General features: G+C 39.9%; 2 protein-coding genes across 2 annotated transcripts in view; both read right to left on the minus strand.

Annotated features, from left to right (window-relative positions):
• Positions 1-15337, minus strand: part of MACF1 (microtubule-actin crosslinking factor 1) — a 298908-nt gene that overhangs the window by 148185 nt on the left and 135386 nt on the right. Inside the window, exons 6-8 of the mRNA XM_023523996.1 lie at positions 1275-1441; positions 382-494; positions 185-291 (exon numbers count right to left, since the gene is read on the minus strand). Coding sequence (XP_023379764.1) covers positions 185-291; positions 382-494; positions 1275-1441 — 387 coding nt within the window. The remainder of the gene's footprint in view (positions 1-184; positions 292-381; positions 495-1274; positions 1442-15337) is intronic.
• LOC111732225 lies at positions 2080-12284 on the minus strand. Its single transcript, XM_023523990.1, has one exon. It carries the CDS (start codon positions 12161-12163, stop codon positions 10988-10990), a length of 1176 nt encoding a protein of 391 aa, XP_023379758.1. The 5' UTR covers positions 12164-12284; the 3' UTR covers positions 2080-10987.

Below are 15337 nucleotides of genomic sequence, written 5' to 3' on the forward strand. Positions count from 1 at the left end.
GTATATACATATATATATATACATGTACATCTATCTATATATATGTATATACGTGTATATATATGTACATATATGTGTGTATATATATATAAATAAAATGAGTGCTTAAGAAGCATGGTCTAATCAATACATTCTAACCAAACAAATCAAAGTCAGAAAGTATCTTAAGAATGTGTTCTTTTACCATAGCATTGATCCCTTCTCCACCCTCAGGGACTTTAGGGAAGGCATCATAAATTGAAGACACATAAGTGATCACAGACTTTTCATCTGGAGATGGCACATCCACATCTGAGAGAGAAAGGGTAAGACATTTCTTAGAACCTGCCAGAAGGAACAGTGAATATATGCTACATACATACAACTTCAGTCGACTCTTACCTTCTGCATCCAGTAGTCGAGTGACCCCCAGTCTTTCTGCCACTTCGAAAGCCTGTTCCAGATTCTCTCGGTTACTCTGGATTTGTACCCTCTCCATGTCTACCAGATCAGGTCTGTAAAAGTTCACCAAGGTACATGAAAGGCCACCATCTACACACCACACACCAAGTCCACACAAAGAAAACCTCTTAAAAGTACCCAGAGCTGAAAAACACTCATTGAGTTAGAGAGAAAGCAAGAGATTTAGAAAGGTACTAATCCCACTTTTAATTATAGCCCAGAAGCCCAGTGCTCCCTAATTCTAACCTTACACAACAGTAGCCTTGTTGGATTTCATGGAAAAGGTATCCCAGTACAAAATGAAAATTGGGGCATATGTATGACCACTAAGAGTGTACTAATTTTGATTTGTCATTCAAAATTCCTGTCTTCCTCACTAATTTCACTCTAGTCACCTGCTATTTCTCAGGCACTCCAAGCAAGCCCCAGCTTCAGGCCCTTTACACTTGCTATTTCCTCTAAATAAACACTCCCTCACGGCACTGCTCCAGAGTCCTCATCAGAGAGGCCATCTCTAGCTACCCTGTCCAAAATACCACAACCCCATGACTCTCCATCCCTCCACTGCACTTACCACTGAATGACAGCATATATTTGTGCATTGCCTAATAAATAAATAAGCTCCATGAGAGCAATAATTTTTGTTGTTTTGTTCACTGCTATTTGAGCCCAGTGCCTAGAATACTAGGAGTTCAATACATATTCCTTTTTTTTAATGAATAAAATGAATCAGATTCTTGATTCTTGGTTCAGGAGGAAAAGTGACATTAAAACTAACTACAAACAGATGAAAAGAAGCCCCTCCAGGCATACTGAAATTCTACTGTATTTACCTGTACCGGTGAATAAGGGCATTAAACATCTTCCCATCACTCCAGCAGGAGGAAAAGTTGGTGCATTTGATTCCTGTGTAACCAGCTGTCACCTTCTGGGTCCACAGGAGCAGCTTTTCCTTGGCTGACATGTCCCCTGACTCTCCGCTAATGTAGATATCAGAGATCTGCCAAAAGACAGGACACAGAATAACCTTCTCTTCTTCATACACTACAGTTCTGAGAAGAGGGAGATCCAAGGCTGGCAGCACCTCAGATGACAACCCTAACATATATTCACTCTCTTTGGTTAGCCAAAGAAATGCAAATTAAAACCAGGAGAGGTCACTTTTTCACCTATAAATTAGAAGTTGTGTGTGTGTTTTTTTTTTAATGATACTACTCAGTTTTGGAGAGAATATTTAACATTGGATGTTCTCATGCACTGCCACTGGTGAGAATATAAATGATGGCAGCTTTGAATGAAAAATCTTAAAATATACATACACTTAATAGAAAACCATCAGAGACGTGCAAATTTTATCAAAATATGATAAACATTAGAGCAGAAAGTTATAGAGCTTAAATTCTAAGAAGGGATTGATTAATCACATATTATAGTATATACACATGGTAGAATTCTTTGTAGCACTTAAAAGGATGTTAAAAAATTTTAATGACATAGAAAAATGATCACCATATTTTATGAAAAGAAAAATACAAAACAATATATATAGTAACACTGATTTTATATAAACAATATATATTTAACTATACATACATATATATGTATAATGTATATATGTATATGAGTATAAACACAGGAAATACACCAAACTAGTAATCATAGTTATCTCTAAGTCATAACATTATAGGTGATTTATATTTTCCAAATTTTCTATATCATGTGCATTTTTATAAAAAGAAAAAAGTTATTTTAAGAACTTCCCAAAATCTATCATAGGACCAACTTTGAGAGATGACAGTGTGGGAGAGAAGAAAGTACATGCCTTTGATTTCACATAGACCTAGGTTTGAATCTCAAACCCAAACTCAAACTCAAGCTAGACCTCAGTTATAAAACTGGGAAAGTGAGAAAAACACCTATTACTTTTTCAGGACTGCTGTGATCATCAATGAGGTTACACACAGTAAGGCACCTAGCCCAAACACAGGGCTGTACTCAACAAAGTGTCCCTGTTGCTCTTTCTTGTGCAGATGATGGTCTTCCTTTAATTTTTACTTGTCTAACTTCCACGGCACTAATACAGCCTGTATCATCATTTAATTAAATGTTATCTTGCATTATTGACTATTATTTCATATATTTCATCTTATCTCTTCAAGACTGTAGGTTTCCTGGGGAGTTGACACCAAATCTTAATATTCAGAACCATCTAAAATTGAATAGCAGCCTCCATTAGGAAGAGCTCCTTCACACAGGACATGTTCAAGCAGAAGCTGGGACGTCGTGGAAGAAATCACCTCCGGCTCTGAGACTCAGTGATCACAGTCCTTCCGAGTATCGCTCATTGCACCTAGCATTGTGCTGGTCATATGGAGAATGCTTAACATGTTTTCACTAATAATCTCTTGGTTTATAAATAATAAAAATAAACAAATGTATTTTGGGGTTAGGTCCACTTAGAACCCTGAGACACATTACTTTTACGACAGCAAACTTACTTAACAAATTCAAAGCAGCATGTATAATCAAACAAATTTGGGCTAATATTAATAATGGTTGTCTCCCCTGGAGACAATTTTCTTTTTCTTTTTTTCAGACTTTAAATAAAAAGTAAGCATATCTTACTTTTATAATGAAAACTATAAAATCATTTTGTCAATAAGAAAAAGCATAAGCCTTTGGATCAGACAGATATGCATTTGAAAGGAGGGATTTACTAAGAAATGACCTCAGGCAAACTACTTAAGCCTCTTGCACTCCATCTTCCCCATATTTAAAGCAGAATAATGACCTTCTCTTAGGGTCACTATAAGGATTAAATAAGGTGATGCAGGTAAAGAGCCTGGTGAATATGTATTTCCTTCCCATAATAATGAAACAGCATGCCTAGCACAGTTTTGGGGCTGGGTGATTTGGGCAGGGAAGGCAGTGCATGTCAACAGAACAGCTGTCTCTCAGTTGTCTCCATCGGGTACAGCACTGTGAAAGTAATAGCCTCCCTGGTGGCCAGTAAAAGGGACAATCACCAATAAGGCACTTCTGAGTCTCTGAGTGAGTATTAAATTTACAAACTCACCTCATAATAGGTTAGATTCAATATCAGCAGAAGACACTGTAAAATCAGAAAAAACAGGGCCAGGAACTTCTACTAATACTTTATTTAGTGTAAAAAAAAGCTGCAGACTAAGAATTCTTACTAAGAGGTCGAAGAAAGACAGAACAAAAAAGTATGGGTAGCCTGCATGGAGTCCAGAAAAAGGAAATCAGTATGTGTTTCCTCTAAGACTGTGTGAGAGAGAAATGGTGACCTAACCAGCTCATTCCAGGATTCTTGTTCCCTTGACAGGTACATTTCTGCAGGAGAAATCAAGCTGCCAAACTCTGATGATGCCAGCTAGTAATATCATCCTGCAAATCTCTTCTCTACCCACTACCTCTCTGCTTTGACTCCATGTTCACCTGACAACCTCCAGATTATTACCTGCTTCCCATATCATACCCTAAAGCAACAAAACGCACTGAGTGGCTGATTCAGATACTGTTATCACTTGGCAGTTAAAATTCATATTGTAAATTAGTAAATTTAAATCAATGTCTAACAAGTATGATCACTGTAAAGTCAATCCCCTAAAACTCAATCTACTCTGAGTACACTGGGGGTAGGGACGGGGAAGAGCTACAGAGTTGCAAAGCTGAGGATCCAACCATGGATAATAGTGTCCAAGCCATCATCCTGTGAGTACAGGGAAAACAGCCCAACCCTAGTACCAATTCTGTTGCAGTTCTCCTTAACATTTCCAGCTGCTTGTTTCAATGGCTAGATACCAACCACCACTGACATATCCCAGTACTTTGACTGTAGCCACTTCACATACATATTAAGGCTAAACATGTATGTGAAGCAAACAGGAGATTTGTTGAACTAAACAGATAGAACTTGAATAAGCCAAATGAAATCTGAATGTTTATGTTTTTTACCCCAAAAAGAAATTCCGGCTAATTAATTGACATTGTTATGTCCAGTGCAAGCACGCTATCTCTGATGGTATTGCCTACCTGCAAATCACAGTATCTTTGTATATTGCACTGAAAATGGTTCAATGAATACCCTTACTTCAGATTTTCCACACAGAGAAGTGTTTGGATCTCTCAAGGGGGAAAAAAAATATCCTGTTTGAATTAGGGCCCTGCCTAGACTGTGAACTGGATGAGAAAAATGGGATTATCGTCACAATCACCTCGGTAATTAAATTTGGCTTTTGTCCATCTCTTCAGTTAATACTCACATGTGATATGCACAGTGCGATCCTTTGGAATACACAGAAGCTTTTACCTTAATCTTTCAAATGCAGAAACCCAGTTTTAGTGTCAGGGAGCTTTCCCCTTCATCTAGATTTGTAATGGAAAGCTATTTCGAGAGGGAGAAAAGCCTCAATACCATTCCAGAGACATATACATCTACCTGAATTCTCTTTCAACCTACACTTATCAGGGCTTGACTCATTCCTTTTCTGAAGCATATCTAGAAACTTCCTGTGTTCTTAGTAATTCAATAAGCATTTACTGAACAACACCTCATCTGTGCTTAACGCAATTCCAGGCACCATGGAGAACAAAAAAAGTCAAACATCATTTATTCATTCGGCTGTTATTTCTTGAGTAACCATTAATGTTCTAGGACCTGTGTTTAAGTTCTTGGTATCTCAAGATAAAAGTACATCCTTGAGCCTCAAGCTCAAGAAATTTAGTAGAGGAGATAATGTGTTATACAGAGACTAATGCTGTGACAGAGGTAAGTAACCCAAACAATGCCAAGGAACTTCTCTGCGATAACAACATCTATGCTTAGTTTTAAGATGTAAGTAGAAGTGAGCCAGGTGAAAAGGGGAAACAGAAAAATAGACATGGTTACCCTGTAAGAACTTATTTAAGACATGTCGTATTGGCTAAAATAAGGGAGTCCCCAAATTTTCCCAAATGACAACAGATGGATGAGAGAGCGGAATGGAGGAAGGGAAGTGTGGTCCTCTTGAATACATAAACTTGTAGAAATTTATTTATACATATACACATATTTAAAATTAAGCAGCATATCTAATGCAATAATTTAGTATTAATGCCTCTTCTATTTTTACATTTCATAAAACCATGTTATTCAAACTCTGCAGCTTTGACATCAATAAAACTACTTAAAAAAATAAAACTATAGTTTAAGTAAATACTCTAGAAAACATCCTCTACATTTCTTTTTAAGATTTCTGAGATTTGACAGTACTTTTCTGAATCCATGCAGTCACTAGAAATTTTACCCTCAACCATAAGAATCCAGTTGCATAACATTGCGTTAGTCTTTTATTCATTCTGTTGGTATTTATTTATGATTTCCATAATATAAAACACACATAGCAAGTGGTTACAAGTGATATGAGTGATTTTTAAAAGTTTTTTGAAAATACGATTAAGACATATACAATTACATTCAACATTTCAAATTAGGTCATAGTCCCAAAAACAATAACTAAAATTTTCTTAGATTTTTGGACTCTCTTTTTTGTTTAACCAATTATGTCAGCTGATCTCTACAAAAATTGATATAAATTGAAATAGCAGATGGTGACCCAAATTCATTCATCCTTTTGATGAACTGACTATAGTTTCACCGAGAGCCCAATAACAAGAAAGACTTAATAAAAAGTCAAATACAAAGAGATTCTCTTTTTTCTGAAGGCTAATTTCTAGGGGAGGAGGGGATCTTACCTTATATTTAGTCATATGTGGTAGATCACACGAAAGAGTTATATGTAACTTAAGGCCCCCAGAGAACAACAGTGATATAGTAAATAGTAATGTCCAAAAGAGGATCAACAGAATGAAAAATCAGTATGGCTGGAGTGATAAAAAATATTTCTAAAGAAGTATGAGTTAAACTAATACTTGAAGGGTACTATAGAATAGACAAAAAAAAAAAAAAAAATTCCAGGTAGAAAGTAGATGCAAAAATTAGAAGTTGAAATAAGTTGAAAAAGGAATAGTAGATGGTTAAGGGGTTGACCTATTAAAAAGGAAGGTTCAAATTGGGGACTGATATAGGAGAGAAGATTCGATTACGAAGGGGTTGGAATACCAGGCTGAGGAGTTTGGACATTGTCTATGTAAGTCTCAGGGAATGAGACTAGATGTAATTAATAAATAGATCTTGATTTCTAGCTGACCTTAACCAACTACAGAGAAGGTATGAGACTGAAAACTTTCACTCAAGAAGCAGATGAGAGCACAGAGCAATAGTTCATTACAAATGCTTGGCTAGAAGGACCTAATAACAGCTTTGTTTCACCAACATCAGAGTTAGGTAAAGGTCAGGGGTATTCCTTTCGATAGTATTCCAATCAGAATCTTGGAGGTCTCTCGAGGGAATATAATTAGAATGGAAATCCTAGGGCATAGAATATGGGTATTTTTCAGTTCTACTAAGTAGTGTCAGACTATTTTCCAAATAACAGTACAATTTATACCTCTACTCACAAGGTATGAAGAGGTTTTCTGCCACTCTACATCCTTACCTACACTAGGTATTCCCAAACTTTTCATTTTCTGCCAATACGATGAGTGTTAAAAGTATCTTATTGTTGTTCAGATTTCTATATCTTTGATTACTAGTGAGAAAGAAGCATGTATATGAGGCATTTTTGGTTTCCTTTTTTGTGAGTTGCTTATTCCTGGGCTTTGCCCTATTTTTCTACTAGGGCATATTTCTTTTTCTTATTTGTAGTGATTCTTTAAATAATATTAATAATTAACATTTCTTGTGCTTTACTTGTATTAACTCATGTAATTCTCACAGCAACCCTGCAAATTTTATACTATTCTTAACCTCAGTTTACAAATGAGAAAATTATATCACAGAGAAGTTAAGTAACTTGCCCCAAGGTAACACTGCTAATGAATAGTTGAGCGGAATTCAAACTCAGCCAAGTTGGCTCCACTTTCTTAACCATTACTCCTATACTACATTTCCTATATTCTGGATATTAGTCCTTTTTTGGTATATGCATCATATAATAATTTTACATTATTTTTCTTAACTGTCCATCTGAAATGAAAAATTTCAAATATATACAAAAAAAGACAGAATGGTATAATGAACTCCTATGTACCCAACACCCATTTCCAACTACTATTAACTCATAGCTCAACTTATTTCATCTGCACTCCACCTACTTCACCCTTCTCCTATTATTATGAAGCAAATTCCACATATATCATTTCTTTCATAAACACTTCAGTATGTATCTCTAAAAGATAAGGACTATTTTTAACATAACCACACCACACCACTGTTATACCTAAAAAAAAAAAAAAAAAAAAAAAAAGATTCCTTAGCTATCTTTTTAATTAAGTATTTTTTTTTTGAAAAAGAAAATCTAACTGTAACTTCAACTGCTACATTCCTCCAATAGTATCATCTGCTTAATTTTGCTTTCTTCTTGCAATATAAAGCCAATATTAGTAAAACAAATTATAATTAAAGAGGAGAAATGGGAAAGGAATACTTGTACCCTGAAAAGGCTGAACCCGGAAAATAATATACCAACTGATCTTTTTCTCAGCATACCTAGCATCCAATGATAGATCCTACTATCATCCAAAATTGTAGGGACTATAAGATAGGTTTGTGGCAAGGACACTGGAATAGAGCCAAATTCTTCATTCAACAGAATCTACTAATAGTGTGGGAAGATTAGCAGTAGGAGCCAAGATAGGAAAGAGGAAGGGTTTTCAACAAATTTCCTTGCTCGCTCCATAAGCCAGGTGGTGTGGACACTGATGGCAGCTGGGAATAGGGAGTCCTCCTGAAAGAAGGAATGGGCCAGAGAAGGCCTTGGTCCAATGTCAAAGTACAAGGCTGTTAATCTGTTCCCATCCAGCTCCAAATCCTCATCTACTTGTCACTCTGAAAACCATTTTTGTCAGCTGGCCCCTGCCATCTTGTATCTGTTAACTACTTCCTGACAAAGGAAGAATGAACTATATTAGGTAAATAAGAAAGCAGACAACTTATGTTCTATTATCTAAATGCTGCGCTCAGCAAGAATTAGACTCAGTTCCTATTTATCTCTATCCTGTAAAGAAACAAAACACATTGCAAAGTTTATGACCAGCCATAGCTGGGTCCCACTCCCATTGACATACCCTGGTCTGATCAACAACAGAGACAATGTGACCAGAGTTATGCCAAGGACACACATCACCCTGAACTCGAATTATTCTCTGAGGAGAGTTACTACTCTAACATATTAAAAACAAAATGAGCATCAAAAAAACAAAACAAAAACAAAAACAAAAAACAAACAAACAAACAAAAAAACCCCAACCTTCCCCCAAAAATCCACTCTGTTGAGCTGCCAGCTGTCTCCTCTTTAGGAAGGAGTTGGTGTGTGACTAGCAGCAGCTGCTCCCCTGACCCCCGTGTCCTGCCAGTGCTCTCAGAACTCAGCAGAGGGAATTCAGGCTCCAGTCAGATGCTCTCACCTCGAGTCTCAACACACATTTTACAGGCCTGCAGTGTCAGAACACGCTGCCTCTGTCTCTCCGGCTGCTACTATCCTCAGGCCTTGTGAACAGCCTGCCAATGAGGGAGCAGCTCCCTGGAGATAGTCTCTTCAGAGGCCAATGAGGGTCTCGGGCCCCTTGGCCTTAGGAACTTGGATTCCTCAGAGATATTACACTTATTTTGAGAAGTTACTTCTTATCTGTCATATGAAATGGCCAGTCTGTGGTCCCTACATCACACAATGGACACAGAGTCTCAGAAATGTGTCAGCTGTCTGAGCTGATAGTCAGTTTCTCAGCCTGGGCTATACAGCTGAATAATCTGACTGTGCCTGCTCTGAAAGGGTAGAAGGGATGAGATGTAGAGCTTGGCTGCCCCCAAAATGCCATAATTTGATTCACATACTGAACAGCAAAAGAAGTCACATGACTGTCAAACTACTGACCATGGTCTAAAGGTCTCTCCTACCAATCTTTTCTTTAAGACTCCTCTCAGAGTTGTTCAGAACCTTCCCTTCCCAGTGTGAAAACCCCATACTGAAAGTGTCAATGGTCACCTAAGGTCCCTTATCTAGAACTGATTTCCACTAGGAGTCTCTTAAAATTTTACACTCCAAACTTTCTGAAAATCTCACACTCAATTATGAGCATGCATCTTAAATATTATGTCTCCACGACTTCAACTTTAATGCTAGTGGTATCAAAAGAGCAATCAGTTTGGCAGTTGGTTTTATCCCCAAGTACTCTATATTCATTCCACAGAAAGATAAAAGCACAGTTTGACATTCTCTCTCATTTGATGAAACTCAAATAATTGTACACCCCACCCCAGGTGCCCCTCACTGCCTTCCTTCCCAACATCTCTCTCTCTCTCTCTCATATGGAAAATCCCAAGGAGGTCTCTTGCCCAACCATATAATATTTTTCAATGGTCACTTTTCCCTGCAGCTATTGAGAGTCTCCAAACTCTATACTAACAAAGGGCACTGAGATGGGCCTAGCCATGAGGGAAATTCATCCCCCAAAGAGGGCATTTTAAACATAGATCAGCTAAAAATTTGTGTCTCTCCTTAGCGTCACGCTGTTGGTGATAAGGAGGGCACCAGCAGGTAAGACGTCAGGGCAGCTACCCTCAGTCTCAGCAAGGAAAACGCCCAGCTTCATCTTCCACCTCTTGCTGCTCTGGGATCCTAAAGTGTTTATTTCTTCTGCTGTAGAGGCTGCCATGCCAACAAAAGTTCTTCATCACTGGTGAATTATAACTTGTCACCTACACAATCACACACCCACATGCCAGACCCTGTGCCACTCAGGGTCTTGCTGAGTCCTCCTCCCCTCCTCTCTCAGTGTACACATCTCTTGAATTCTCACTTGTTCCTTGACCTTAAAAACATTCCCAGCACCCACCGCCATCACTACTAACACCACCTATGCCAAACAAAAACTTGGAGCTATAAACAAGTCCAATCAGAAAACCAACTTTTATCTAGCCTCAGACCTTCAAACTTTCCCAATTATCTCCTCTGGATTAACCTCCAGATAACTCTATGTCCCTCTCCTCTAATGCCAAAATTAGGAACCAAAGGAAGATTAGTCCTCTCCACCGGTACAAATATTGATGAGAGTTGTCACTAGCAGTGTCCCTGCAGGAGTGGGATTGCATCAGCTCTCGTAAGAACATCATTCTCTCAGGGAGAAGAGCAATTACATGAAGATAGCTGCTTCGACCCTCATCCCTTCGACGTCCCTCACTCCATCTCCACTCACTTCAGGCTCAACTAGGCCTCCATTATCTTTTGTGCCACACCGCAAACTTCTTGTGGCAGGGAGGCTGATATGCAGACCCACCTGAGAGTTAAGTATTAACTAGCACTGAACCTTGAGAGAGAACTCCACGTGACAGCTTGAGTAATTATGCTGCATGGTTACTCAGAATCAAGGATTCTCCAGGGACAAGACTTGGTTCCAAGCATCCTGGGGCGGACCCAAAATAGATTCATTTGCCAAGCCCAGGAGTCACTAACTCCCAGTCCCTGACATAGGGGTAAGCTTGAGAAGAAGCCCCAAGATCCTCGCTGCTCACCACACTAACTTTGATAAGTTTGAGGGCCAGGAATCCAAACAGCCGTCTGCGCATCCCTTGGACATGCCCACCTACCTCCTCCAGACCCCACGATGGGGTGTGGTTTGCCTCCAAAGAAAGGGTGCCATCCTCTTCTGAGAAGGACGTGGAGCTCTTTTCAGGTTCGGTATCTTTAGGTTGGATCCCATGTAAGTGAGGCCCGTCGCTGCCATAGCCAGAGGAGGAGGGCAAAATGCTCACAGTCATGCCACCAATGGACAAATCACTGTGAGAAGTAGGCAGTCTGGGACCATGGGGCGGCACTCGACCCACGTGGGCAGGCTCTGTGCGACTATGGCCACTCGACTGGTCCAGTAGTGATGAAGGGACAGAACACTCTGCAATCCAGGAACCTATTTCAGGGGCACTTAAAATACCCTTGGTTCCTCCACCCACACTCCAGCCCTCTGAGTCTTGATTTCCTGTGTCGGTGGGGAAGTCTGTCCTGGGGAAAGCGCTGCTCTCATATCCAGGCTGAGTATCTGCTTTCTCCACTGCAGTCTCTCCTTGCAAAGGCAGCAGCACGGCCCGGCTGCTGCAGGATGCTGTCCTCGGAAATTCCACCAGTTGGCTCACTGACTTCTCACAGTTCCTTTCTGCTGGGTTATCAAGCAGGTGAGCGATGACAGTCATCCCCTCTTCCGGGGAATCCCAAACCCCTCCAGCAACTGAAGACTCATTCCCTAGCAAAAGGTGGGCAGTCTGGATTTCACCCTGGAATCTCCCCTTCACCTGTACAACCATTCCCTGATCTCCAACCTGTGAGTTGGAAGCCGAGTCCCCAGGAACGAAAATGTCTCGGGGGGGATGCTCTACACCTCCCACTCCTTCCTTTCGGAGACTCACTGTTAACTTCGTTGGGGCTTCAGTCTCTTCAATGACTCCAGCTCCTTCTACGGGTTCTTCCTCAGGAGATACCTCTGGAGTAGGGGTTTTCTTCCCCCTCCACTTCCTTTTGAACCTAACTCTTTTCTTAGGAGATATAGGAGCCTTCTCAGGAACAGCTACTGAATCTTTCGGCTCCTTAACACAGCCCAGTGAATTTCCCATCGCTTTCCCCTCCTAATCTCAGCAAAAACGCAGCTAAGCTGGTCCTGGGAACCCAGAGAAATCCCAACCTTGGCTTCATCGGATTAGATGCACATTTAAAAACATGCACTATGCCGGCAAACCCTCCAATTCTTTCTCCCTCCCTCCCCGCCTCTCAGTCTCTTCCAGCCGCTGCTGATTCAGACAGCCATCTTACAGGCTCAGAGCTGCAACAAGACAAATTCAAAGCATCTCACTGCAGTTCAGAAATCACTTGACCTAAAAGCAGACAGAGACCGGATTGGCTGCAGCTCCCTCTCTCCAAATATGAGGTAATTGGAGCACTGCCCTCAGAAACACAAACAGAAAGCAAAAAGGAGCTAGAAACCAAGGGAGGGGAGAAATTAGGGAGGGGGAGGAGGAGAGGGAGATTTTAAGAGTAAAGAGAAAAGGGAGGGGGAAAGAAGAGGCCATGGGAGAAGGTAACATGAAGGAAAGAGGAGGAAGAGAAGGAGAAAGAGGGAAAAGGCAAATCAGCGCTGCTGGTACCAACTAGGAAGGGGTGGGCCAAGAAGAACCATGGCTGGGATGCTGCAATTATGGCCCCCAGACTTAAAAGATTTCAGTTGTTGCAGCAAGATGTCCATAAGAAAATAACAAGCAAGACAGATATATTTTCTATTTTTTCAGTTGGCAATAAAATTATTTTAATCAAATTATAACCTAAGAGAGACCAGAGCCTAATCCTCACAGTTAAGAAAAGAAACACAGGCTTTAAACACAGGTTTTGCTAGCCTCCTATAGCATTAATTTAGAGGGGTGGGGGAGGAAGGAAGAGAGAAAGAGAGAGATCTGTTAAATCTGCTGACCGATGATACAAAAAAAAACAGAAATCGGTCCTGAGTATAGTATATGGACACTTGGTAAAAAAGACACCACTTCTAAATACAACAGAGAAGCAGCATCTCTGCTGAACAATATGTGGCAACAGTAATTACTGCTGCTAACATTTTTTTTAGCATTTATGTGCCAAGCCTATGTGCTAAGCTATGGATTATCTCATTTAATTCTCACAGTAACCATAAAAGGTCAAAACTATTATTTAACATTTGACAGGTAAAGAAAGGGAGGTTTAAAAAAGTTGATTAGTTTGCCCAAGGCTACAAAGCTGGTAAGTGGCAAAGCCAGAACATGAACTCTTGTTTTTTAAAACTTTTAATTCCAATCTCAAGTCATGCTATCTTCTAACTCTCGCATGGATGGGAAGTCTGTACTCAGTTAAGTAAAGCAGAAAGATTCCCTGCTGTTCTGAATTGATAACTAGACTTATAAGGACCACGGGCTCAAACAAAGAGATAACACTTGCTATTTGGAGTAAGAGAAGAAGTTGCACAATGAGGCCCAGATGATTTATACTTCAATTGCAATAAGGCAGAAGTCGGAAATACAGGTCTAAGAAGTTGAATTCAAAAGTTATGTCAATGGGATTTGCCTACTCTGATTTTTTAGTACAGTGTCTCTAAATGGAGTGGAAGGAAAGAGATTATATAAGTTTCTTCCCAGTTGCGGTTGTTTAGTCTACACCAAAAGGATCCAGACCACACAGCAGAGAGAAATAACCTACCTGGCTCTATGTCAGCCCTAAAGATTTCTATTAGTACAGCCCTACCCACCTCTCCTGGAAACCTGAAAAATGCCCTCCACAAAAGGAACGTATTAAGAAGCCCTAAAGCAACAGCTCCTACACATACACTTCTGAGACCCAACTGGTTCCCCGTCTGCTTCACAACTGCAATGGGTATTTCTTCCCAAAGCCTTTTCCTAAGGCTAACTGCAAAGCTGCAGCACCATCTTATGGCCACAGCCAGAAACAAGACAAGGAGAACAGCACGGGACAGAAACTTATTAATAAGACTACAGGAAATCATTTAATTAGCAAAAAAAAATCTGGCATTCTAATATAATTCTCTAGGCTGGCACCAGGCCTTCATTCTCCAACAAAGAGAACTGGAACTCTGGAAATTTTAAGATGCACACCCTAAGGCATAAGCTTGAATTTTATTCATGAATTACAAGCCAACCAAATTCCTGAAAGTGATCACCTCAGGGCCAAGAGAGACAGCTGTTTTATATGACTGCTGCTGCTGGAGGGCTTTTCTGAGATGGCTGACAGAACTGAGCATATTTACTTCTGGGAGCATTTTCTTTTTAAACTTCTGCATATGTCGGCCAAATCGGGCCTTTATTTCCTTCTGCTTCAAAGGAAAATTGGCCTAGGAAAGGAGCAGAGAGATTTTAGTAGGGTAGACAGACCTAGGTTCAAATTCCCAGCTCTGTTAACTTAGTAGCTAAGTAGCTTAACTTGCTAGGTGATTCGGTTACCTTACCTGTAAAATATGGATTCCCCTTACTTAATGGGGTTGTAGAAAGAGTCAATGAGATAATGTCTATAAAGTGCTTGGCTCAGTGACTGGTCTACAGTAAATCTCTTTTCTTCCTATGTGTTATTGGAGCTAAATGGTTTGAAATACTCCACCACCGCTACCACCACCAGGGTCCAAAGTTCGGGCGCTTGTTTTCCTTTGCAGGCGCTCTGCTTCTACTTATTTAAGTAAGTTCACTCTGACCGCCAGGACTTTCCCCTGGGCCTTTTTCTCATTTAGCCTGAGTTCTTAACAGGGGACCTGCTGCCTACTGGGAAAGCACTTTCAGGGCCTACCAATTCTTAAAGTCTCTTCCTTTGGCTTTTTCTCATTAACTGTTTACTCTCCAGAGGTCCTCCATAGAGACAGCCAGAGGAAGGAGCTCATTCATTTATTCATGCATTCTACAACCGTGAATGGTGCCTCATCTACATGCCAAGCACTAAGTACCATAAAGTACACAAAAATGTGAACCTCAAGTCTACCCAGCTAAGATCACTCCTAACCTGAACTCTCTAAAGTGTTTAAATTTCTGAGTGCTAGACATACACTGTATTTAGTAAACATTTGAGAGATGGAAAACTAATTTTGTCAGATTCTGACTTTCAAGAACTTATCTTTTAGAAAAACTGTAAGTCCTAACATGTCCCTTTAAATAGGCTTGGACGAAATCAAGCAACAAGAAATCTTATTATTAGTATCTGGATGTGTAATCCAAAAAGTCAGTTAATCTCAGTGTTTCAGTTTGCTCATCTGAACAAGGGGACAAAAA

The sequence above is a fragment of the Pteropus vampyrus genome, unplaced genomic scaffold, assembly GCF_000151845.1.
Source record: "Pteropus vampyrus isolate Shadow unplaced genomic scaffold, Pvam_2.0 Scaffold435, whole genome shotgun sequence".
Classification (NCBI taxonomy): Eukaryota; Metazoa; Chordata; class Mammalia; order Chiroptera; family Pteropodidae; genus Pteropus; species Pteropus vampyrus.

Excerpts from the sequence above, each read along its gene's own strand:
- LOC111732225 (XM_023523990.1), bottom strand. The coding sequence starts at position 12,163 with ATGGGAAATTCACTGGGCTGTGTTAAGGAGCCGAAAGATTCAGTAGCT.